At 41.5% G+C, this 24,822-nt stretch overlaps 1 protein-coding gene and 1 pseudogene across 1 annotated transcript in view; one reads left to right on the top strand and one right to left on the bottom strand.

Annotated features, from left to right (window-relative positions):
- Positions 1–24,822, bottom strand: part of Lmln (leishmanolysin like peptidase) — a gene marked incomplete in the record, with an annotated part of 84,584 nt that overhangs the window by 12,769 nt on the left and 46,993 nt on the right. The window contains 4 exon segments of the mRNA XM_029566175.1: positions 8,981–9,111; positions 13,904–14,063; positions 17,048–17,180; positions 21,439–21,549. Of these exon segments, the coding sequence (XP_029422035.1) occupies positions 8,981–9,111; positions 13,904–14,063; positions 17,048–17,180; positions 21,439–21,549 (535 nt within the window).
- LOC108491112 lies at positions 17,682–18,052 on the top strand (annotated as a pseudogene).

The raw sequence follows: 24,822 nt of genomic DNA, 5'->3' as shown, positions 1-24,822 counted from the left end.
TATATATATAAAAGGAAATACTAAGCTGGGCGCATGTGTTTAATCTCAGCACTTGGGAGGCAGAGGCAGACAGATCTCTATAAGGTCTAGGCCAGCCTGGTCTCCACAGTGAGTTCTAGGACAGCTGTGGCTACAGGGAGACCCTATCTCAAAAAGACAAAAAAGAAAAACTAAATATACAGAACGCAGAAAGTATGCTGAATGTGGCAAGAGAAATACCAAGCTAAAATAACAGATTATTCAACTGAAGCTTTACAAGCCAGAAGGGCATGGGATGATGTATTTCAAGTTCTAAAAGACAACTGCCAACCCAGACTACTATATTCAGCAAAGCTATCAATTATAATTAAAGGAAAAGTGGAAACGTTCCGTGATAACAATAGAATAAAAGGAATTTATGACCAGTAAATCAGGTCTACCAAAGATACCTGAAGTCTTTGGACTAGAGAATAAAAAAAAAAACAAATGCGATCCATCTATGATGCCACATCAAAGAACAAAGCACTACAGTGAAGCAAGAGAGGAAGGGGAACAGCAACCACCACAAAATTAACAAAACGACAGGAATCAGCACACCTTTCAATAATAACTCTGAATATTAATGGTCTCAATTCTCCAATCAAAAAACAGACAAGGAGATTGGATGAAAAAGCAGGAACCATCTATCTGCTGCCTCCAAGAAACAAACGTCAACCTCAAGCTGGGCATGGTGGCACATGCCTTTAATCTCAGCACTCTGGAGGCAGAGGTAGAGGTAAGCAGATCTCTAAAAGACTGAAGCCAGCCTTGTCTACATGGCAAGTTCCCAGCTGGGGCTACAGGGAGAACCAGTCTCAAAAAGACAACAACAAAAAAAAAAAGTGAATTTTTAGATATTCATGTTTCAACTGGAAAATCAAGAGAAGTCAGGAAACAAAGAGTGAAGGGGGAGCTTCAAGGGATAGGGGATAGAATGTAGTGATGTAAACGGGGAAAAGGGAGTAATATAGTATGAAGGAGTCAATTGGGGTGGGAATGGGAGGGCAGGGCAGAGGACAGAGTATGGGGAGGGATAACTAACACTCAAGGCCTTTAGAAAAAGTCATACGGAAGCCTACCACTATAGAAGCATCTCAACACACACACACACACACACACACACACACACACACACACACACACACACTATAAAAGGAGAGTAAAAGGAATTTAACCTTATAACAGGGGGACAGTGTTCCTACTAGACACCATAGGCTAACAAAGTAAAATCTGGACTCCCTCTTTTGAAGCTGTTGGCTAGGGGCCAGAAGAAAAAGTAATCATTAACCTTACATAGCTGTAAATCCTGTGTGCTTCAACAACTAGCCTGGCAAGATATGCTATTTGGTGCAATACTGGCATGAATATCATGAGAGTAACCAATCACTTCCTAATTTGATTTAAGGTCTGCTTCATAAGATGGAGCCCATAACTGATATTATTAGGCCTAGGAACATAGCAGAAGGAGAGAGCAGACTCCCACAAACTGTCCCAACCCAGGACATGTGCCATGATGTACACATATACACTCATGCACATATATAAAAAAAAAAATTTAAAAAGAGAAATCTCAAATAACTAACTTAATGATATACCTTCAGGCCCTTGGGTGAAAAACACAAGCCAGGGGCTGGAGAGATGGCTCAGTGGTTAAGAATACTGGTTGTTCTTGCAGAAGACCCGGGTTCAAATCCCAGCACCCACATGGCAGCTAACAACTGTCAGTAACTCCAGTTCCAGGGGATCCAACAGCCTCTTCTGACCTCCTCAGGCACTGCACAACACGGGTGCACTTACCTACATGCAGGCATAACACTCATACACATAAAATAAAACACATAGAAAAAAAATAATTAACATCAGTGGAATAAATGAATGAAATGGAAACAAACTAACCAAAACTGAGTACAACGAATCAATGAAACAAAGAGTTGGTTTACAAAGATAAACAAGATTGACAAACCCTTAGCCAAGCTAAACAAGAGAGAGAGAGAGAGAGAGAGAGAGAGAGAGAGAGAGACCTAAATTACTAAAAGTCCAGGCCCAGATGGAATCACTGGTGAATTTTACCAGACCTTCAAAGAATGAATACCAAACTTTTCAAACAATTCTACAAAACAGAAAAGGAAGGAGCACTACTGAACTCTTTTTATGAAGCTAGTGTTACCTGGGTACCCAAAGCTGATAAAGACACAACGACAAAATCACAGACCAATTATCCTGATGAACACAGATGCCAAAATTCTCAACAAAACATTTGCACATGGAATTCAAGAACACAGAAAAACTCCCCTCCCCAAGAATATGTGATTAACAATTGTTCATACTCTTATAAGTAAAAGTAACCCCTATTAAACTCATTGGTACACACACACACACACACACACACACACCAGAAAGATTGTTCACCATGATCAAGTTGGCTTTATTCCAGAGATGCTGAGATGGTTCAACATTTGTAAATCAATAAATGCTATAAATTTCATAAGTGGATGCAAGAATAGAAATCACATGGCCATCTCAATAGATGCAGAAAAGGCTTTTGACAAAATACCTTCATGCTAAAAGCCCTGAAGGAATTCAGAACAAAAGGAATAATAACAATAAAATAATAAAAGCTATATATGACAAACATTATGCCCAACATGTATATATGTGATATATATACAGATAGAGAGCGAAAATAATGTTGATGAATGCAATCTTATTATTGTCTTCAATTGCAATCCTAGTGTCTTCAACTGAGGAAGATATCTACACATAAGAGAATGAAACTAGATCCTTATCTCTTACTCTGCATAAAAGTAAACTCAAAATAGATCAAAGATCACAACATAAGACCGGAAACTCTGAAATTGCTAGAGGAAAAGTTAGAGAATATACTTCAAGATAGAGGCATAGCACCTTTAATCCCAGCACTTAGGAGGCAGAGGCAGGTGGATCTCTGTGAGTTCAAGGCCAGCCTAGTCTACACAGTAAGTTCCAGGCCAACTGGGGCTATAGGGAGACCCTGTCTCAAAAAGACCAAACAAACAAAAACAAAGTACTGTGGGGGCTGGAGCTCAGTGGTTAAGAGCATTGGCTGCTCTTATAGAGGACCTGTGTTTGATTCCCAGCACCCACATGGCAGCTAACAACCATCTGTAACTCCAGTTTCAGGGGATCTGACACCCTCTTCTGACCTCCACAGGCATTGCATGGCACAGCTGCATTTACATACATGCAGACAATGCAGTCATACACACAGAAAATAAATAAAAATAATAAAATATTTAAAAAAGAATAAAAAAGGACTATGGAACTGAACAGAACCCTAAAGAAATAAAAAAAAAAAAAAAACTAATGGACCATAAACACTGTTCACCATTATAAGCCATCAGGGAAATGCAAACTAAAACAACTTTAAGATCCCATCTTATCTCAGACAGAATGGCTATCATTAAGAAAACAAATGACAATAAATGCTGAAGATGTGGGGAAAGGGGAACCCTTATCCACTGTCAATGAGAGTATAAACTGGTGCAGCCACTATGGAAATCAGTGTGAAGAGCTCTCAACGTGCTAAAAATATAATCTAGCTATACCATTCTTGAGCATATACCCAAATGACTCCATATCCTACTACAGAGATACTAGAACATACATATTCATTGCTTCCAAGAAAGGAATCAACCTAGATGTCTACCAACTAATGAATGAGTCCTGAAAATGTGGGACATATAAACAATGGAATTTTATTCAGCTATAAAGGAAAATGAAATTATTAAATTTTTAAGAAAATGGATGGAACTTGAAAATATTACACTAAGTGCAGCAACCCAGGCTCAGAAGACAAATGCCACCTATTCTCTCATATATGGATCCTAGCTTCAAGCTTTAGATCTGTGTGTTTAATTTGGAGTGTCTACAGAGGTCAGGAGGCTAGAAAGAACCCATCATGGGGGAGGTCTTTAGGAGCGGAGAGGATAATAGAACATTATTGTGATATGAAAGAAGGTGGGGGCTTGCTAGGGGGTTGTGGGAGAGTTAACAAATCCTAAGGATGCATGAAAAGGCCTATGGAAACCCACTATTTTGTAAACAAATTTAAAAAATAGAAAAGAAAGAAAAAAATAAGGCATTTGAATAACCTACCCTCAAGACTCAGAGAGCATCATGGGAAAGGAGGTAGGAAGAATGTAAGAGCTGGAGGACAGAGAAGAGTGCTGTGAAATTCTATCTTCTGGACATAATGTGGTCATTGAACTTAGGAACTCACAGCAGCTATGGTGACCTGCACAAGATCAAGCCAGCCAACATTCTAGCATGGACGGGGGAAGGGACCATGAAGCTCCACCTTAGCTGGGGAGCAATTGATGGCTTCTGGAGGGAGGAGTGGCGTGAGGAGTGGAATCATTTTTCTTCTAGGACATGGCTACTAGTAGGTTGCCCTTGCTCTGCAAGCAGCATTAACTGGCCTCAGTGAGTTATTAAAAAAGAGAGAAGACAGAGACACAGAGAGAGAGAGACCACGAAAGTGGGTAAGGGACCTATTGGGGAGATCCAGGGGCAGTGGAAGTGGCAGTTAGAGGTGGATGAGACCAAGATACATTGTATGCAGGAAACCGTCAAAGAATAAATTTTTAAAAAATTTAGAGTTGGGAGAGATGGCTCAGTGGTTAAGAGTACATACTGCTCTTGTAGAGGACCTGAGTTTGAGTCTAGCACCCACATGAAGGCTAACAACTGTCTATAACTCCAGTTCCAGGGGATTCAATGCCCTCTACTCACTTCCTCAGACACAGCATGAATAGGGTGCACTTACATACGTGTAGGCAAAACACTCACTACATAAAAAAACATAAATGAAAAGAATTGTTTTTGGGCTCTGAGCCAGGCAATGGCAACCAGGAAGGCCGGTCCTTGGCTGGAGATGGAGATAGAGCACTGCTAGTCCAAGTGTGACCGGGAGCAGACCCCCGAGTTCTTCAAGCATCTGTCAACCAAGCTCATGGCCAATGAGATGATATGGCTGAACTTCTCCTCAGGGAGTTGAAGCTAGAGCAGCATTTGAAGGGGAAGCCCCTGTGGCAGGTAGATAGTCCCTGAGGCTCCAAATGACCAAAATGCACAAGCATTTGACTGCTGCTATGGACGGAGGGAACCTCAAGTCAGAATTCCTACAAGGCCTTCATGAGCTTCTCCAGTGTGGCCATGGTGACCTCCCACTGGTGGGGCCAACGTGAGGGTCTGGAGCGCAATGGCACTCAGCAGCCGAGAAATGATTGGGGATCTGCTCTGCGGGCAGGAGCAGAGCCCAGGCACCTGGCCATCTTGGGCCTGCCCCCTCTATCCTGAGGATTGTGTCTGGGGATTTTAAGCAGAGGAGCCAGTCAAGTGTAGTAGCTTTGTTCTAGGGGCTCCAACGCCCTCTTGTGACCTCCGCAGGCACTGCAGGACATGAGTGTACTTAAATACAGTCAGAGAAAAACTCTGAGAGCCTGAGAGCCTAAGGAAAGAAAGAGAACCAGAGCCGTGGTCACCTCCTGTGAGCTGGAATCGTGGTCACCTCCTGCGAGCTAGAGCTGTGGTCCCCTCTTGTGAGCTGGAGCTGTGGTTCCCCTCCTATGAGCTGGAGCTGTGGTCCCCTCCTGTGAGCTGGAGCTGTGGTCCCCTCCTGTGAGCTGAGCTGTAGTTCCCCTCCTGTAAGCTGGGGTCATGGTCCCCTCCTGTGAGATGTGACTGTGGTACCCCCATAATAATATTGACTCCCAGTCCCAAGAGGGATGATTGGAAGAGACTGCTGGATCAGGTGCTCACTCACTGTTGAAGATTAATGCATCTTTCAGCTCTCACCAGAGCAATTTCCTTATGCAGCAGATCGATGATTGGCACAGAAACTTAATGGCATTCTAATGTGCGCGGAAGAGGGGGCTGCAGAGAGCTTATCTCTGAGTGGAACGCCCCTGTCAGGCTTCTGGAGCACAAGGCTCGGGGATCACAGCAGAGGAAGAGGTGGGAAGATTGTAAGAGCCAGAGGTGATGGATGGCTATGGAGGGGGAGGGGAGCGAAGTTCTCCAGACAGCTGGTTGGTTACTCATGTGAACTCACAGCAATGGTGACAGCATGCACAAATCCTATGCAAGCTCCAGTGGATGGATCCACACTGGAGAACATATGGGGATTCAAGATAGATGCTATAGGCCTTATTATACAGGGAAAGTACACTGAAATGAGCGTGTGTTGGGGGTAATGTGGGGAGGTGTGGATGGGAGAGGGGATATGATGTCAAATTATATTGTATGGAAATCAGAAAAATTCAATACAAGTGCTAAAAAAAAAAATTGTTTTTGGTGTTTTGAGATAAGGTCTCCTGTAGCCCCAGCTGGCCTGAACCTGGATCTCACAGAAAGCCAACTCCCTTTGCCGGGATTCAAGGCTTGTGCCAATACACCCTGCCAAATTAAAAAAAATAAATTTTTTTAATTCCTTAAAGGTACTTGCCTTTAATCCCAGCACTCAGGGGCAAGGGCAAGCAGATGTCTGTGAGTTTTAAGGCCAACCTAGACTACATGAAACACTGTCTCAAAAAAATCCAGACTCAGGGCTGAAGGGAATGGCTCAGTTAAGAGCACTTTCAGAGGACTGGGTTTGGTTCCCAGCACCCACATGATGCCTCACACAGGTACGTAACTACAGTTCCAGGGGCTCTGTCACCCTCTTCTGGCCTCTGGGAGCACAAGGAACACACAGGTGCACTTACAGAGGGAAGGCAGAACACTCATACACATAGGAACACACATGCGTACTTACACAGAGTAGGCAGAACATTCATACACATAAAATAAAATCTTTAAGAAAATACACACTCAAATCCCAGATTCACAACCAAATGTTGAAACCACTGTTTAAGCACAATGATTATGTGGATTTTTTTACATGGTTTTGCAATTTCATTATGATTTAATTCTCCTTGAGTGTTGTTTTCAACTATTTTTGGCAGCTGCTTTGAGTAAGAAGCTTGTTGATTACCTGCTTCTGCTTTTAGGGTTAAAAAAGAAACAGTGCACTGCAGTTTTCCTAAATAATAAAATTGCTCTTAAAAAAAAAAGAGGCTGGAGAGATGGCTCAGTGGTTAAGAGTACTGGCTTTTCTTGCAGAAGACCTGGGTGTGAATCCCAGCACCCACATGGTGGCTAACAACTGTCCATAACTCTGGGTCCAGGGGATCCAACAGCCTCTTCTGTCCTCTGTGGGCACTGCACAACACAGGTGCACTTACCTACATGCAGGCAATACACACATACACATAAAATAAAAATGATAAATAAAATATTTAAAAAAAGAGCCAGTCACTTGTAATTCTAACACTGAGGAGGTGGAGACTCCTGGGACTCATCACTGGCTGGAGCCAGCCTAGCCTAATCAGAGAGCCCCAGGTCCCACAAGAGAGACTTGTCTAACAAAACAAGGTGGACAGCTCCTGAGGAACAACACTGGAGGCTGACCTTCATGCATGCACAAACTCAGGCACAGGAATACACCAATCAATCAATCAATTACCAACCAACAAATTCCATTTAATTCTCGAAGCTAAAACAGCACAGGGAATGCTCATACTTCAATTCTCAGGATCACATTCTTCCCTGACCTCTGTGGCATAGGGTAGGGAAAATTCTTTAACTTGGATGGTTTATAGAATTCTAGTTTATAGAATTCCTAGATCTTGATCAATTTGGGGGTGGGGGGGCGTGTCTATTTTTGAGACAGGGTCTCCCTGTAGCCCCAACTGGCCTGGGACTCATAGAGATCCACCTGCCTCTGCCTCCCAAGTACTAGGAGTAAAGGTGTATGTGACCATGCCTGGCCTTGATCAATTCTTAGTAAGGTGACATAGTCATGCAGTATCTGTAAATGAGCTAATTAAGAAACAGCTTGTCTCCTTCTGATTTTAGTTGTGGGCCTGAGGATGTGGCTCAGTGGTAGGGTGCTTGCCTAGAATACACAAAGCTGTAAATTTGATCCCCAACACCACAGACAATAACAAAATCTAATTTCAGAGGTTGTTTGCTCTTTTTCTGGTGCTGAGGATTGAACCCATGGCCTTATACATATTAGGCAAATGCTTTACCAATGAGCTACCCCTCCAGCTAAAAATCTATTATTAGTCAGCAGTTGACTTCTTCTTTCCCTTTGCCTTCCTCCTTCCTCCCTCTTCTTTCCCTCTCACCCTCCCTCCCCTTTCTTTGTTTTTTGTTTTGTATTGGAGACAGGCTGGCCTGACTTGCTATGCAAATCAGGCTGGCCTTGACCTCGAAGGGGTTCTCCTGCCTCTGCCTCCTGAATACTGGGATTACACGCATACACCTCTATGCAATTTTCCTTTATTATAATTATTTTTAATGGTGCTGTGATCAAACCCAGGGACTTGTACATGCCCGGTAAACACTCTACCACTGAGCTACATCCCCTTCTCCCTCCACAGACCTTTTGACATAAAACAATATTCCATTACAAAGTAATACTTGTTCAAGAACAAAGTTATTTACCACCATTTCCTTAAGATTTATGCCCAGAAGTGAATTTATAGAACTCACTAATATATAGTAATTACATATATGTTTTATCTAAATGGTAAAAAGCAATGTCTGTCAAAGAATTAACAATGTTTTTCAGGCTGGGTACACCTTTAGTCCCAGCACTGGGGAGGAAGAGGCAGGTGGATCTCTGTGAGTTCAAGGCCAGCCTGGTCTACACAGTGAGTTCCAGGACAGCTGGGGCTACAGAGAAACCCTGTCTCAAAAAGACAAAAAGAAAAAAAAAGTTTTCAGAAACCACAGCACTTAAACTAAAAATCATATAACCAAAAATAAGCTAAAAGTAATGAACAATAAATTATCGATCTAAAATATATAAAGTAGAATTCAAGCATAAAACAGACTAACCCACACCCCTGGTATAGCTGTTGCACATGTGGCTTACCTGGTAACAGCCGCTCCCCCAGTCGGGGTAGCTCAGCTTTCGCTCACACTTTTCCATGACAAATGCTGATTTCTGAACTAGACAAACTGAGTGAGGTCCATACTTTTCTGCAGCATAGTTTTTAAAAACATCTAAAGCAAACCAAAAGAAGAACATCAAAAGTTGGTTTTCAGTGCAAAGAACAAGAAATTAAGCATTTTGTTTCTATAATTAAAAGTTGCTTTGGGGAGGCAAAGGCAGGAAGACCACAAACTTTTGCTGCCTTCAATAACAGCAATATAAAAGTTGGTTTAAAAGTCTAACTTGTTGAGACAGGTGTGTGGCTCATACCCATACTCCAGCTTGGAAGGTTGAAGCTGGAGGATTGCTGCGTATCAGAGGCCAGCCTGGGCTATCTAAAGAGTGTGAATGTCTCAAAAAAAAAAAAATCAAACTCGTTGAATGGAAAATTTCAAGTTTAAAGAAGAAAAACAAGACTCCAAACTCACTGGGTTCTCGATAAGGGAACCAGGAGGAGAAAACTCTACAACCGGAAACAAGAGTATAAGACTGTGTTCCAGGTATCTGGGTCAATGACACGGGATGATCAGAAACCAAAAGAAGAAACACCCTCAGTGGTGGTGACTTCCACAAGACTCAGGACAGGAGAAGGCCAAATGATTTATACGCCAATTTTTTAGCTGTTGTAGTGTTTTGCTGCTTGCTTTTTGGAGATCGCATCTTGCTATGTAGCTCAGGCTAGGTCTAGAACTTGTGATCTTTCTGCCTCTACCTCTCAAGTGCTGAGATTACAGGTGTGCTACAATTGTTGACAAATTTTCTCATATCTCTAATTTGTGCCACCTCCTGAAAACTCATATTCTAATCTATTCTCAAACCAAGCACACACCTGCAGATGTGTGGGGTGCAGTGAATGACCTTTAAGTACTGAGGCAAAGGGACAAACTTCTTAAACCCTAGTAATAACGTGTGTGAGTCAGTTTTCTCCTTCCACCACATGGGTTCTGGGATGCACCTTTATGTACTAAGCCATCCCATATCACCATTTTGTTTTTATTTTAAAAATTTAAAATTATCATTGTGGGGGGGGCAGGTAGCTGGGCACATGTGCCATGGTGCATATGTAGAGGTCAGAGGACAACTCTGTGGATTCGGGCTTCTACTTCCACTTTTATGGGAGTTCCAAGGATTAAACTCAGGTCACCAAGTTTGCACAGCTAGTGCCTTTACCCCAGTTCTCTGTCTTGCTTGCCTAAGTTTCTTTTCCTTTCTTTCATTTTTAAAAAACATTTATTTTGCCGGGCATGGTGGCACACGCCTTTAATCCCAGCACTCGGGAGGCAGAGGCATGCGGATCTCTGTGAGTTCAAGGCCAGCCTGGTCTACGTAGTGAGTTCTAGGACAGCTGGGGCTACAGGGAGACCCTGTCTCAAAAAAGACAAAAAACAAAAACAAAAACAAAAAAACCCCCAAAACATTTCGTTTATTGATGAATTAATTAATTAATTAATTTAAATTTATTCAAAGTCTTTCTGTAGTTCCAGCTAGAGTTCTTGCTATATAGACCAGGTTGTCCTTGATCTCACTGAGAGTTGCCTGCCTTCGCCTCTTCTGAGTGCTGGAATTAAAGGCATGTGCCACCACACCGATTTTTTTTAATTTTTATTTATTTATTTAATTTTGCTTTACACTTTATTTGTGCAAGAATATTTCTGCTGGCTCAGTGATTGAGAGCACTGGCTGCTCTTGCAGAGAACCTGGGTTCAGTTCTCAGCACCCACATGGTGACCAACAACCATATATAACTCCAGTTTCAGGGACTCCAACTCCATCTTCTGGCCTTTACAGGCATTGAACGACATGGGTGCACCCTCATACATGCAGGCAAAACACTCATAATATATTTTTTTTTTAATTTAGGAGCTGGAGAGATGGCTCAGGGGTTAAGAACTCTTGCAGAGGATCTGGGTTTGATTCCCAGCACCCACATGGAAGCTAGCAGCTGTCTGTAGCTCCAGTTCTGGGGGATCTGATGCTCTTCTGGACTCTGCTGATTCTACAGGCACATGTTGCACATACATGCTGGCAAAACACTCATACACATGAAATAAAAAAATATTTTTAAAAACATTTTATGATTTTTATTTTATTGAGTGTATTACCTATATGTATGTGAGTGCACCCACATTGTCCAATGCCCATGGAAGTCAGAGGAGGGTGTCGGTTCCCCTGGAACTGGAGTTGCTTGCAGGCAGTTGTTGGCCACCAAACCCATATCCTCCACAAGAGCAGTCAGTATTTTTAACTGCTGAGCCATCACTCCAGCCCCACCCAAAAAAAGTGGGTCTAGAGAGATGGCTTAGTGGTTAAGAGCACTGACTGCTGTTGCAGAGGACCCGGGTTCGATTCCCAGCACCCACATGGCAGCTACAAACTATCCTTAACTCCAGTTTCAGGGGAATCCAAAACCCTCTTCTGACCTCTGCAGCAATGCACGACACGGGTGCACTCACATACCTGCAGGCAATACACTCATACACATAAAAATAAAAATAAATAAGCCAGGTGTGGTGGCGCATGCCTGTAGTCCCAGCACTTGGGAGGCAGAGGCAGGTGGATCTCTGTGAGTTCAAGGCCAGCTGGGGCTACAGGGAGACCCTGCTTCAAAAAGACCAAAATAAATAACTAAATTAATTAATTAAAAAAAAGAACATTTCTGCACCACATGCATACAGGTGCCCACAGAGGCCAAAGGATAACATTAGATACCCTGGAACTGGAGTTAAAGGAGGTTGTGAGCCACGTGATAAGGATGCTGAGAAATGAACCTGGGTTCTCTCCAAGAGCAATAGGTGCTCTTAACCACTGAGCCATCTCTCCAGCTTAAATTGTACGTTTTTTTTAAAAAAACAATATTTATTTTTAATGTGTATGAGTATTTTGCCTGTATATAAGCATACTCATTGTTGTATAGTGCCTATAGAGGCCAGAAGGGAGCATCAGATCCCCTGGAACTGGAGTTACAGCCAGATGTAAGAAGAGCAGCAAGGGCTCTTAACTGCTGAGCCATCTCTAGCCCCAATTTCAAGTTTTTGGGTTTTTTAAAAATTATTATTATTATTTTATGTGTATGAGTGTTAGGCCTGCAGGTAGGTAGGTGCACCTGTGTAGTGCAATGTCTGCAGCGGACAGAAGAGGCTGTCGGATCCCCTGGGACTGGAGTTAGGACAGTTGTTTGCTGCCTTGTGGGTGCTGGGATTTGAACCTGGGTCTTCTGCAAGAACAACCGGTGTTCTTAACCACTGAGCCATCTCTCCAGCCCCATTTTCATGTTTTTTTTTTAAAACAGAGTTCAAGTAGCCCAATTTAGAACTAGTATAAACATAAGTACTTTCTTTTGAATACTTTGAAATACTAAGCTTTGAAAAATCTTTATTTTATAAGATTAGAAAGGAAACATAAAACAGCAAAACCAAACTTATTTATGAATTTCAGTCTTTGAAAAGAGTAATGATTACTGTGCAAAACACAGCTGAACAAAATACAACCCTCAGGCTAACCCTGGACACTCCAATTAATTTACATATTGTCTATAACTTTTTCACAATGTAGAGGGCACAGCATGACCTTTACAGGCTCAAATATTTATAAGCCTAAAATACATCATGCCCTTTGCATATATAAAAGTTGCTGAGCCCTTTTCTCAGTCATGTGACCTCTCTGCAGATGGGGGGGGGTGTCGGCTGTACGCTTCTTTCACTCTAACATGAACTGCTGAGTAGCTCTATCATTAGTCTTTAGGACATGTCTAAAATGGGTTGGAATGGGAAAATGATGGGAAAATGACGGAAGAAATTCAGAAAATATGCCAGGTTTAAGAGTAAGTGGCAACTGTGTGCTGTAGTCTGGTTACTGCTAAGCTTGCTGCCCTCTTAAAGTATATTCATAGATCATCCTAAAAAAGAGGAAGAAAAAGAACGGCAAAACAGCATGGAAATGTACAATTTAAATAACCCAGTTTATAACAGAGTAGGTGAAAAGATGGGAAGGGGGAAGACCAAGTTAAAGGTTTTGGAAAAAAAGAGAAAAACTAATTACTGCTTTTCAGTCCCTTGCTTTCTGAGACAGGGCCTCACTCTGTTGCCTAATGGTGGATCTGAACTCTGTGATCCTCCCACCTCAGCCACCCAAGTGCTGTGATCATAAGCCTGAACCACCACACCCAGCTAATTATTGCTTTTTGTCAACAAATCAGAGGTGAGAATATTTCTGTTTAGAAAGCTGGTTAATATGAACTATAACTATTATCTAACACCCAATTTCCGAACTGTGTGTTACTCAATATCTTGCTCATTTATATATACTAAAAGAAATGATAGCTTTTTCTGGCCATGGGACATCAGTATTATTTGGGGATCTGAAGAATGCCATGTCACTTCTAAATTATATAAAATGCGGGGGCTGGAGAGATGGCTACGAAGTTAAGAACACTGACTTAAAGTTATTACAGAAAACCCAGGTTTGAATCCCAGCACCCACATGGCAGCTAACAACTGCCCATAACTCCAGTTCCAAGGGATCTGACAGACTCATCTGTCCTCCACAGGTGCACTTACCTACATGCAGGCAATACACACATACACATACATAAAAATAATAAAATATTAAATAAATAATTAAATAAAACGCACACTTCCCAAGAAATGAAAAAACATGTTCCCTAAAGCATTTTAATAAACTCCCTGGAGGCAAATTAAGTATCAGGCAGCCAAAATTTAAGAAGTTTCCTACGGATAGACAGCAGAAGATTAAACACAAACTCAGTGTCATCTGGCTCCAGAGACTATGCCCTTACAGCTATTTCACACTGCTGATGTAAAATCTTATTATGTAGAGAACACTTCATTTCACTGGACTACTAACCTGGTTGGTTTTCCAGGATCCTACAGTCTGAGCTGCGCTGGTATTCACCACTTAAATGCCAGCTGAACTCCTGCCTGAAAGGGCAGTAGTCAGCAATTTCTACTGACCCACCATAGTAAGGCAGATCCTCTGCAGGTATTCCACTGAGTTCATCGAAGTACTGAAAAAAATGGGGAGAAGAGGAAGAATCATTTTGTATAATCAAAACAAAACCCATAGGGGCCTGCAAGATGGCTCAGCAGTTAAGAGCACTAGCTGCTCTTCCAGAGTACCAGGGTTTGGTTCCCAGCTCCCACAAGGCAGCTAAAACCCACCCATGATTCCAGTTCCAGGGGAATCCAACACTCTCTTCTGACCTCCTTGGGCATTGCACAACACAGGTGTGCTAACACACATGCAAGCAATACACTCATACACATAAAATAAAAAATTTAAAAACCCAAAGGCATATTACTTGTGTGGTATCTTCAGGTTACTGTAATTTTAGAAATAAGCAGGAGAAGTAAGGTAAATTAAGCTATGTATTAAGATGACAAATTTGATTTATGTTTTAAAAGGATAAAGTAGAATTAAACTGAGCAAAAGAGCTAGAGTTGCAATAACAGCTGGGCATGGTGGCACACGTCTTTAAACCCAGAGCTTGGGAGGCAGAGTCAGAAAGATCTCTGAGTTTGAGGCCAGCCTGGTCTGCACAGTGAGTTCCAAGCCAGTCACAGCTACACAGAGACCTGGTCTCAAAAAACAAAAAAAGAGTTGCAATAACAAAACTAATGGATAAAATAAGATATTTAAACATAAACACAAGAAACAATGTAACTGGGGAGGCAGAGGCAAGATGATCACTAGGGTCTAGAAGTTTGAGACCAGTCTAAGCAATATAGTAAGTCTCTGTTTCAAAATGAATAGAGAGAGGCTGGAGTGATGGCTCATCTGTTAAGAGTACTGGTTGTTCTTGCAGAGACTTGACTGAGTTCAGTTCCCAGCACCCATATGGCAGCTAACAACCATCCATTAACACCACTTCCAGGGGATCTGACACCCTCTTCTGGCCATGCAAGCAAAACACATACACATAAAATGAAAATAAATTTTAAAAAATGTGTAAGTGGTTTTAAGAGATTTAATAGGTGGTTTCAACAATTTCAAAAAAAGTTAAAATTGAGAAAATAAGTAAGATTATATAAAATACTTTGAATACCAAAGGAAGAAAGTACCAGATAAGTTTTAAAGATTTTAAAATTTGCCAGGCATGGTGGCATTGAGTTAGGTCAGCCTGGGCTACATGAGATCCTGTTCCCCTCCCCGTCCCCAAAAAAGCAAAGAGAATTCACATTTTATGCTAACATATAAGTTACAATACTATTCTTGCATATACCTTTGCTATCTGATGGTGTTAGATGTACTCAGTGAGGTCAAATACATGTAGGAAACTCAAAATTTAGCAGCTATCATTTTAAGCTGGCTTCTGGTACACAGCAGGTAGAGCTGAGGCTTTTTAGAGAATGAGAATAGGAAACTTTTGCTGTTGTTTGTGAAAGTATCTTGCAGTGTAGCCTTGGCAGGCCTAGAACTTGCTATGTAGACAAGCTAGCTTCAACCTCACCATGATCCTCCTACTCCTACTCCTGAGTGCTGCAGTTAAAGGCGGGAGCCACTGCACCTGGCCCTGTAATAGGAAACTTAAAGATCGATTAGAGATTCAGACTGGACATGTGGGACTATTTTGTTCATCTTTTAATTTAGTTTAGTTTTTGAGACAGGGTCTCCCTGTAACTCCAGCTGGCCATGAACTCGATATGTAGACCAGGCTAGCCTCAATCTCAGAGATCCACCTGTCTCTGTCTCCTGAGTGCTGGGACTGAAGGCATCTGCTACCATGCCCAGCTTTTGTCATCTTTTAGGGCTCATGAATCAAACTTTTTTTTTTTTTTTTAATGAATCAAACTTTTTAAAAGTAGAGCTTCCAAGTCTTCTAATTAGCTGAATTAGACTAAATTATTTTCTTTGAAGATCTTTGGTTTTTTTTTTGGAGACAGGGTCTCCCCTGTAGCTCCAACTGTCCTGGAATTCACTATGTAGACCAAATACACACATACACATACAAGATCTACCTGCCTCTGCCTCTGCCTCCCGAGTGCTGGAATTAAAGGCATGTGCCACCACGCCCGGCTTGAAGATCTTTGCTTTTTAATAAATTAGAGGAATTTAAAGAGGGACACTTTGGCAGTAATTAGAAAATAGCTATATCAAGAAGGAGTGAGGGAGCTGGGTAGATGCTTAGCTGGTAAAGTACTTGTGTGCATGTATGAGGACCTGCGTTTGATCCCAGGTACACACGTCAAAAGCTGGGCACAGGCACACCTATAATCCTACTGCTTTGGGAACTGAGGCTTGCCTACAGTCAGCCTAATCAGCAAGCTCCAGTTTCAGTGAGAGACCCTGTCTCAAAAAGTAAGGTGGTGAACGAACAAGCAAGGCAGGCATCCAAACGCATGTGCTTGTGAAAGGAACATACACAAAGAGAAACAGATCAACACAACTATTCTAAATGCTTCCTGCTATTATTACAAGGCACTGCTGAGTATTATGCAATTGCTATAGACTAGCACATTAGCTTTAAAGGAATGAAGGTGGGGCTGGAGAGATGGCTCCATGATTAAGAGCACTAGCTTCTCTTACAGAGGACCCAGGTTTGATTCCCAGCACCCACATGGAGGCTAATAAGCATCCATAACTCCAGTTCTGGGGATCTGATGCCCTCTTCTGGCTTCTGTAGACATGCAGTACATGGTACACTTACATACATGCAGGCAAAAACTAATACACATAAAAACATTTTAAAGAAATAAAGGGGTCTTCAGGCTTTTTTTAAACATGGGAGATACACAGGAACTTACACAATAAAAAATGTAAGAGATTTATTTTTTAAAATCAAAATGGAAATCACTTTTTTTTTTGGTTTTTTTGAGACAGGGTCTCCCTGTAGCTCCAGCTGTCCTGGAACTCACTATGTAGACCAGGCAGGCCTTGAACTCACAGAGATCCACCGGCCTCTGCTGGGATTAAAGGCATGCGCCACCACGCCCAGCAGAAACCACTTTTTAAAAAGCTGACTCCTAAAACTGTGCTCAAAACAAGTGTTACCTGGTACTGTGGTGGTAAGGGTTTAGGAAACTTCTGCAGATTGCACACAGCAACGGCTTTCTGGTCCTGCCTGCAAGTTAACTGCAGTGGATTACGCCTGAGCGTGTCACAGTAAGGACTCAGGGGCTGCTTCCTGTAATGAGAGACAAATAAATTAGTAGAACGTTATTTTTTATGTCAATAATGTGTTAGATGGTGATCTCTACATCTTGGTTACAAATTTTAAAGATTTTTAAAAGTGCTTTATAGAGACTGCCTTTTTAATTATAATCTCAATATCTTTTAGTAGTTTAAATTTCTTAATCACGTTATCAAGAATTTTTTCAAGGGTAAAGGGAAATGTTTACCATATGATGTAGAAGATTAATGCTAAATACATTTGAATATTATTATACTTTATTAGATAAAATTCTATTTACTCTTTCCTCCATTTTTGCCAGTTATTTAGTCTGCTTTGTGCCTTTTTTTTTCCTGAGACAAGGTCTCCCTGTAGCCCAGCTGTCCTGGAATTTACTATGTAGACCAGGCTGGCCTCCCAAGTACTGGGATTAAAGGCATGTGCTACCACACCCAGCTGCTTTGTGTCTTTAAAATATATATATTTTATTTCCCTTTCCAACTTGGGCCTGGTGGAATGGCTCCTGCAAAGGGTGGTGAGAAGATGGGTTGTTCTGCCATCAATGAGGTGGTGACCTGAGAATACACTATCAACATTCACAAGCGCATCCATGGAGTAGGCTTTAATAAATGTGCCCCTCAGGCACTCAAATCCAGAAATTCACCATGAAGGAGATGGGAACTCCAGATGTGCACATTAATACTAGGCTCAACAAAGCTGTCTGGGCCAAAGGAATAAGGAATGTTCCATATCTTATCCGTGTTCGTTTGTCCAGAAAACATAATGAGGATGAGGATTTGCCAAACAAGCTGTATACCTTGGTAGCCTATGTCACTGCTACCACATTCAAAACTCTACAGTCAATGTGGATGAGAACTAACCACTGATGCTGAGTCAAAGTTATAAACTGCTAAGATATTTTATTTTTATTTTATGTGTATGAGTGTATTGCCTGCATGTGTGTAAGTGCACCCGTGTTGTGCAGTGCCCATGGAGGTCAGAAGATGGTGTCAGATCCCCTGGAACTGGAGCTAAAGATGGTTGTTAACCACCAGGTGGGTGCTGAGAATTGAACCTGGGTCCTCTGCAAGAGCAGTTAGTGCTCTTAGTCGCTGATTCATCTCTCCAGCCCCAATGTTTTGTGTCTTTTTATAGTTAGCCTGGTTTTTTTTGGGGGGGGGTATCTTTTTGAGACAGGGTTTCCCTGTATCCCCAGCTGGCCTGGAACTCATTTTGTAGACCAGGCTGGCCTTGAACTAACAGATCCACCTGCCTCTGCCTCCCAAGTGCTGGAAGGCATGCCTGGTAGTTTTATTTTAATTTTTGATTAATTTTTATTTTATGTGTATCAGTGTTCCACCTGCATGAAATGCCCAGGGAGACCAAAAGAGGGCACTGGATTCCCTGGAAATGGTTAGTGTTAGACAGTTGTTAGCTACCATGTGGGTACTGGGAACTGAACCCAGATCCTCTGTAAGAGAGCTTAACCACTGAGCCATCTCTTCAGCTCCTCTCAGTCACTTCCTTGACACCACAAATCTCATTCCCATTTTTCTCTAAAACAAAAGAATGTATTTTATTCACCTTAATTAAAAAAAGAGTTTTTAACTAGGTGTGGTGGTGCATACCTTTAGTCCCAGCACTAAGGAGGCAGAGGCAGGTGGATCTCTGTAAGTTCAAGGCTAGCTTGGTCTACATAGCGAGTTTCAGGCCAGCTCTTAAAAAAGAGTTAGCTGGGTGTGGTGACACATGCCTTTAGTCCCAGCATTCAAGAGGCAGAGGTGGGAGGCTCTCTGGAGTGTGAGGCCAGTCTGTTCTACATAGCAACTTCCAAGCTAGCTAGGTTTACATAGTGAGACCCTGCTTCAAAAAACTCTCTCTCTCTCTCTCTCTCTCTCTCTCTCTCTCTCTCTCTCTCACACACACACACACACACACACACACACACACACATACACACACACACACACCTACCTATAATTAAAAATAAAATCTTTTAAAAATAAGTTTTAGGGGCTGGGGAGATGGTTCAGTGGGGAAAGTGCCTGCCATACACGCATGAGGACCTGAGCTTGGATCCTAGCATCCATGTAAAAAACAGCATGGTAGCATATGTTTGTAACCCCAGCGCTGAAACTGGGGATGGATACAGGTGGATCCCCAGAGCGTCCTGGCTAGCCAGTCTAGCCTAAACAGCAAGTGCCAGAGTCAGTGAGAGACCCTTTTTTCCCCTGTCTCAAAAAAATAAGGTAGAGGGACTGGAGAGATGGCTCAGCAGTGAAGAACACTGGTTGTTCTTGCAGAAAACCCATGTTAGAATCCCAGCCCCCACATGGTATCTAACAACTGTCCTTAACTCCAGTTCCAGGGGATCCGACAGCCCCTTCTGACCTCTGCGGGCACTGCATGACATGGGTGCACTTACCTACATGCAGGCAATACATGCATACACATAAAATAAAAATAATAAAATTTTAAAAAATCGTATTTTCAGTGTGCAGAGATTCAAATCAATACAGCTTTTGCATACCATCCACTAAGCCCTTTTCACACCAGCTGCCCGTACCAAAGGAGAAAAGCCACTGGTGAAGCAGCGCAGAAGTCACACCAGCACCTGTGCCTAGAAGGGTCGCTCTGGAATCTAAGGTGTCTCGGGGCCACAGCTGGACTGGACCCATGATGCCAGAAATGGCTTCGATCTAAATAATTCAACTTTTGTGCTTCACAAATGGGTTACTGACTGCTTATGACAGACGTCAGCAAGCTCAAGTTTTGGGTCAAATCTTGGCTTTAGCATGCATGTCTACGTGCATGTCTTATGGGGAACTGAACTCAGGCACTCTACCACTGAATGGACCCCTCCAGACCACAACCTGCTTTTGTACAGTATTACTGACACAGCATACCCCCATTCATTGTACATCCTGTACAAAAGTAAAGCAGTTGTCATAAAGACCAACAACCCTTTAAAGTCTAAAAATATTTACTATCTGACCTTTTACGAACAGGCTTACTGACCAAAGACTTAGAATTCAAAGGACAAGGAAGAAGTTAGAGGATTTGATTCTCTTTTTTAAGAATAGCAACAAGTGGGGGTTGGAGAGCTGGCTCAGCAGGTAATGGCACTGGCTGCTCTTCCAGAGGACCGGGGTTCAGCTCCCAGTACCTATATGGCAGCTCACCACTGTCTATAACTTCTATTCCAGGAGATCTGAAGCACTCCTCTGGTCTTTGTGGGCACCGCACAAATGTGGTACACTAGTACACATGCAGGGAAAACACGCATAAAATAAAAATAACTTTTTAAAAAAAGAATGGGAATAAGGGAATCCTCTTCTGATTTTGATCTTAGGTGACCCTACCACTGAGAACCAAAGGGGCACCAAACAGATTTAATCGTTAATAGAAAAGGGAAAACTCTAAGCTGCGTTGTTAATTACATATTCCTTTATTACATCTGAACAGCAGGTCCCAATCTTTGTTGCTTATTGAAATCATCTGAGGATTTCAAAAGGCAGGGAGGGAGGGAGGGAGGGAGGGAGGGAGGCTGGGATAGGAAAGCATTTTATCTTAAAATTATTATTATAAAAATAAAGCTATCCCACTCTCTTTATGTATGCATATTTATTCCAAACTTGGATATCCTGTATTTTAAAAAAGCTTGAGCTGGGCATGGTGGCACATGCCTTAATCCTAGCACTGGGGAGGCAGAGGCAGGTAGATCTCTGTGAGATCCAAGCCAACCTCTCTACACAGTGAATTCCAGACCAGTTGGGGCTACAGGGAGACCCTAAGCGTTCCATTTTCCAAACCTCTAATCCAAAGAATACTTACGTACTTCTTTCAGTGCTGGGGCTTGAACACAGGGCCTTCACAAGCCAGGAACATTCTACCACCAAGCTACAGCCCCAGTCCATTTTCCTGATACTAAACCAACATTTGCATCTATGTTTATGTATGCAGTCTCTTGAGGAAACAGTAAGAATGAAAGAATATGCCAAAAATTGTTTTTTTTTAATGTTTTTACTACTTATAAGCTAAGCAGAAATGTTCATATATCTAGCCACCTCACTGTGGACTCTTCTAGTATGTGATTCAAAATAATTTTGCAGCTATTTATAATAGACAAGAAGTTATAGAAGATTTTCTATACATTTTGAAACTTAGTTGTTTAGGACATGTTATAAATAAGTTGTTATTTTAGGGTCAAGATAAAGAACAGAATAAAAAATGATCTGTATAACCAATAACACTGTAAGAAAAGCACTCTTACTTTTGTCTCTGTTGATCAATCCAGAACTTGCAGCTCTTCCTGACAAACTCACAGCCCATTCCTCGGCCCCAGTCTAATTTCTCAGCCATACTGTAATTTGCTTTATACCAGCTGTGGAAACAATTCAAACAAAGCACCTTATATCACTGTCATTAAAAATAATAATAATAATAAGTCTAGTGACCTATTCCAAATCTCAACCATATTCATGCATGTTCTGGAGACTAGCAGAATCTCATTTCTTATTTCTCTCTCTTTTTTTTTTTTCAGTGTGGGTCGCAATTTTAACATGACAGCAGAATTGAGCAGATGGTATAAGAGTTCTCAGACATCCCTAACTCTAGAGTCATAGGCTTCCCAGCTATCCATAACCTCACCAAAGTCATATCAGTTACAACCAGTGACTCTACGTGGGAATGACACTGCCACCCAAAGTCTATAGTTCATGTTAGGGCTCACTCTTTGTGCTGTACATTCTGTAGGTATGTATTGTGCCAAGTATGTATGCAGAAGGCCCTAAGTTTGATCTCCAGCACCACACCTAAGAGACTGTGGAAAGATGGAGGGAAGGAAGAAGGAATAACTGCAACCATCATTACAGTGTCACACAAAATAGTTCTGCGCACCTGTCCCCAGTTCTGTCCTCTGCATTCAATCACTCCTTCCTGTACTAACCCTGGTACCCGCTGATCTTTATCCAATCTCTACAGATGTCTTCATCACGTAGTTAGAACTGGACAGTATGAAGTCTTCAAGTTGGCTTCTTTCATTTAGTAATATGCACTCATGTCTTTCCATGGTTAGATGATTCATTTCTTTTTAGTGTTGAATAATCTTGCTTTATCTGGATGTATCAGTTTATCCATCCACCTATTGGTTGCTTCCAAGTTTTACCAAATACAAATAAAACTAATACAAATATCTGTGTGTAGGCTTTTTTTGTGGGCATAAGATTTCAACTCATTTGGTAAATACCAAGGAGAATAATTGGATTATATGAGAAGAGTATCTTCAGTTTTTTAAGAAAGTCTCAAATTGACTTTCAAAGTGGCTGAATCATCTTGGCTTCCCACCAATGATGAATGACAATTTCTGTGCAGTGTCCCTGCCCCATTTGGTGGTGCTGGGGTTCAGAACATAGAATCTCATTATAATTTGAATTTGTAATTTCCTAATGATAAGTGATGATGAGTATCTTTCCAGATGCTTACCTGCTATCTGTACATCTTTTTTGGAGAAATATCTATTCAAAATTCTCACCTGTCTTTAAGTCACCTTTTTCCTACTGAGCTTTTTACTATTCTTCTATATGTTCTGAATAGTATATGCTTATCAGATGGGTTATTTGCAAATATTCTCTCGCATTCTACAAGTTGTCTTTTTACTTTTTGATAATATTCTTTAAAGCACAATTTTTTTTTCTTTTTTGTCGTCTTTGAGACAGGGTCTCCCTGTAGCCCCTGTTGGCCTGGAACTATGTGGAACAGGCTGACCTTGAACTCACAGAGATCCGCCTGCCTCTGCCTCCCAAGTGTTGGGATTAAAGGCATGTGCCACTACGCCTGATGAAGTACAATTTTTTAAAAACTTGATGAAGTCCAAATTTCCATTTTTTTCTTTGGTTGCTGGCATTTTGGGTGTCATAGCTAAGAAATCATTGCCTAATCCAACACCATGAAGATTTATATCTGTTTTGTTTCAAATGCTTTATCATTTTAGAGATTAAATGTAGGTCTTTGTTCAATATTGAATTGGTTCCAGCACCATTTGTTGAAGGAAGCACTTTTTCCCATTGAATGGTCTTGGCACCTTTGCCAGTGCCTGAACACTAGATCATTGTAATTGTGCCTGTGCGTGTTGGTCATGAGACTTCCTGAGGATCACTGTGCCTGTACATGTTGGTCGTGAGGCTTCCTGAGGATCACTGTGCCTGTACATGTTGGTCGTGAGGCTTCCTGAGGATCACTGTGCCTGTACATGTTGGTCGTGAGGCTTCCTGCAGTGTGAGGCACTACACCTATCAAACTGGATACTTGCATAGAATGTGTGAAAAAAAGATCTCGATTAAGAAACTCAAGAGAGGTGACAAACAACCACGAATTTTACTTAGATCTTAAACCAGTTACAAAAGGAGAGATAAAATGGTTGTATGATTATGAACAAGAGATTAGAAAACATTAATTATTAATTTTGTTACTGATAGTACAGTTACATTAAAAATGTCTTCCTTTTGGGGTACTTATGGTGGAATATACAGAAAAAGTGTCCACAATTTGCAAGGTTAAAAAAAAAGGAAAATAGCCAGGCATGGTGGAATGTCTAATCCCAGAACTTAGGAGGCAGAGGCAGGTAGATCTCTGTAAGATGGAGGCCAGCCTAGTCTACATAGCTGGGGCTATGTAGTTCCAGGTCAGCTGGGGCTACAAGGAGACCTCATCTCAAAAAAAAAAACAAAAAAAACAAAACAAAAACCAAAAAAGGACAATGTTGTAAATATGACAGACAATATATTAATTATTATGGATTCTAGGACCTAAGCAGATGAGGATCACTGTATTATACAATTTCCTTCATGCATTTTGTGCATATTAGTAAACTTCATAATGTAAAAGAATTATATCCAAGACAAAAAGCAACCCAATTAAAAGAATGGGCTAAGGAGCTGAACAGAGAGTTCTCAAAAGAAGAAGTAAAGATGGCTATGAAACATCTTAAAAGATGTTCAACATCACTAATAATCAGGGAAATGCAAATTAAAACCACTTTAAGATTTCATCTTACCCCAGTCAGACTGGCTAAGATCAAGAGAACAAATGATACCAAATTTTGGAGAGGATGTGGGGAAAGGGGAACACTCATCCACTGCTGGTGGGGCTGCAAACTGGTTCAACCCCTATGGAAAGCAGTGTGGAGAACTCTTAAAAAACTACAAATGAACCTACCATTTGACCCAGTTATACCACTCCTTGGCATATACCCAAAGAACTCATCCTATCGCAGAGACACAGAATATCCATGTTTGTTACTGCTCTTTTCACATTAGCTAAGAGATGGAAGCCACCTAAGTTTCCCTCAATTGACGAGTGGATAATGAAAATGTGGTTCATTTATACAATGGAGTTTTACTCCGCAGTAAAGAAAGATGAAATCATGAAATTTGCAGGTAAATGGATGGAACTAGAAACTGTTATACTAAGTGAAGTAACACAGACTCAGAAAAAAAACTGACATATGTTCTCCCTCATATGTGGATCCTAGAACCAGATTCTGATGAGTTTGTGAGTATGTAACTAGACATAACTACAGGAACCAGGATACTGGAAAGGAAACAGGGAGGTAAAGGAAAAGAAAGAACCTGAAAGAGAAAAACAGTAGGAAACAGGC

The sequence above is a fragment of the Nannospalax galili genome, unplaced genomic scaffold (assembly GCF_000622305.1).
Source record: "Nannospalax galili isolate Female #2095 unplaced genomic scaffold, S.galili_v1.0 scaffold598, whole genome shotgun sequence".
NCBI lineage: Eukaryota > Metazoa > Chordata > Mammalia > Rodentia > Spalacidae > Nannospalax > Nannospalax galili.
This window is presented reverse-complemented; position numbering and strand designations above follow the sequence as displayed.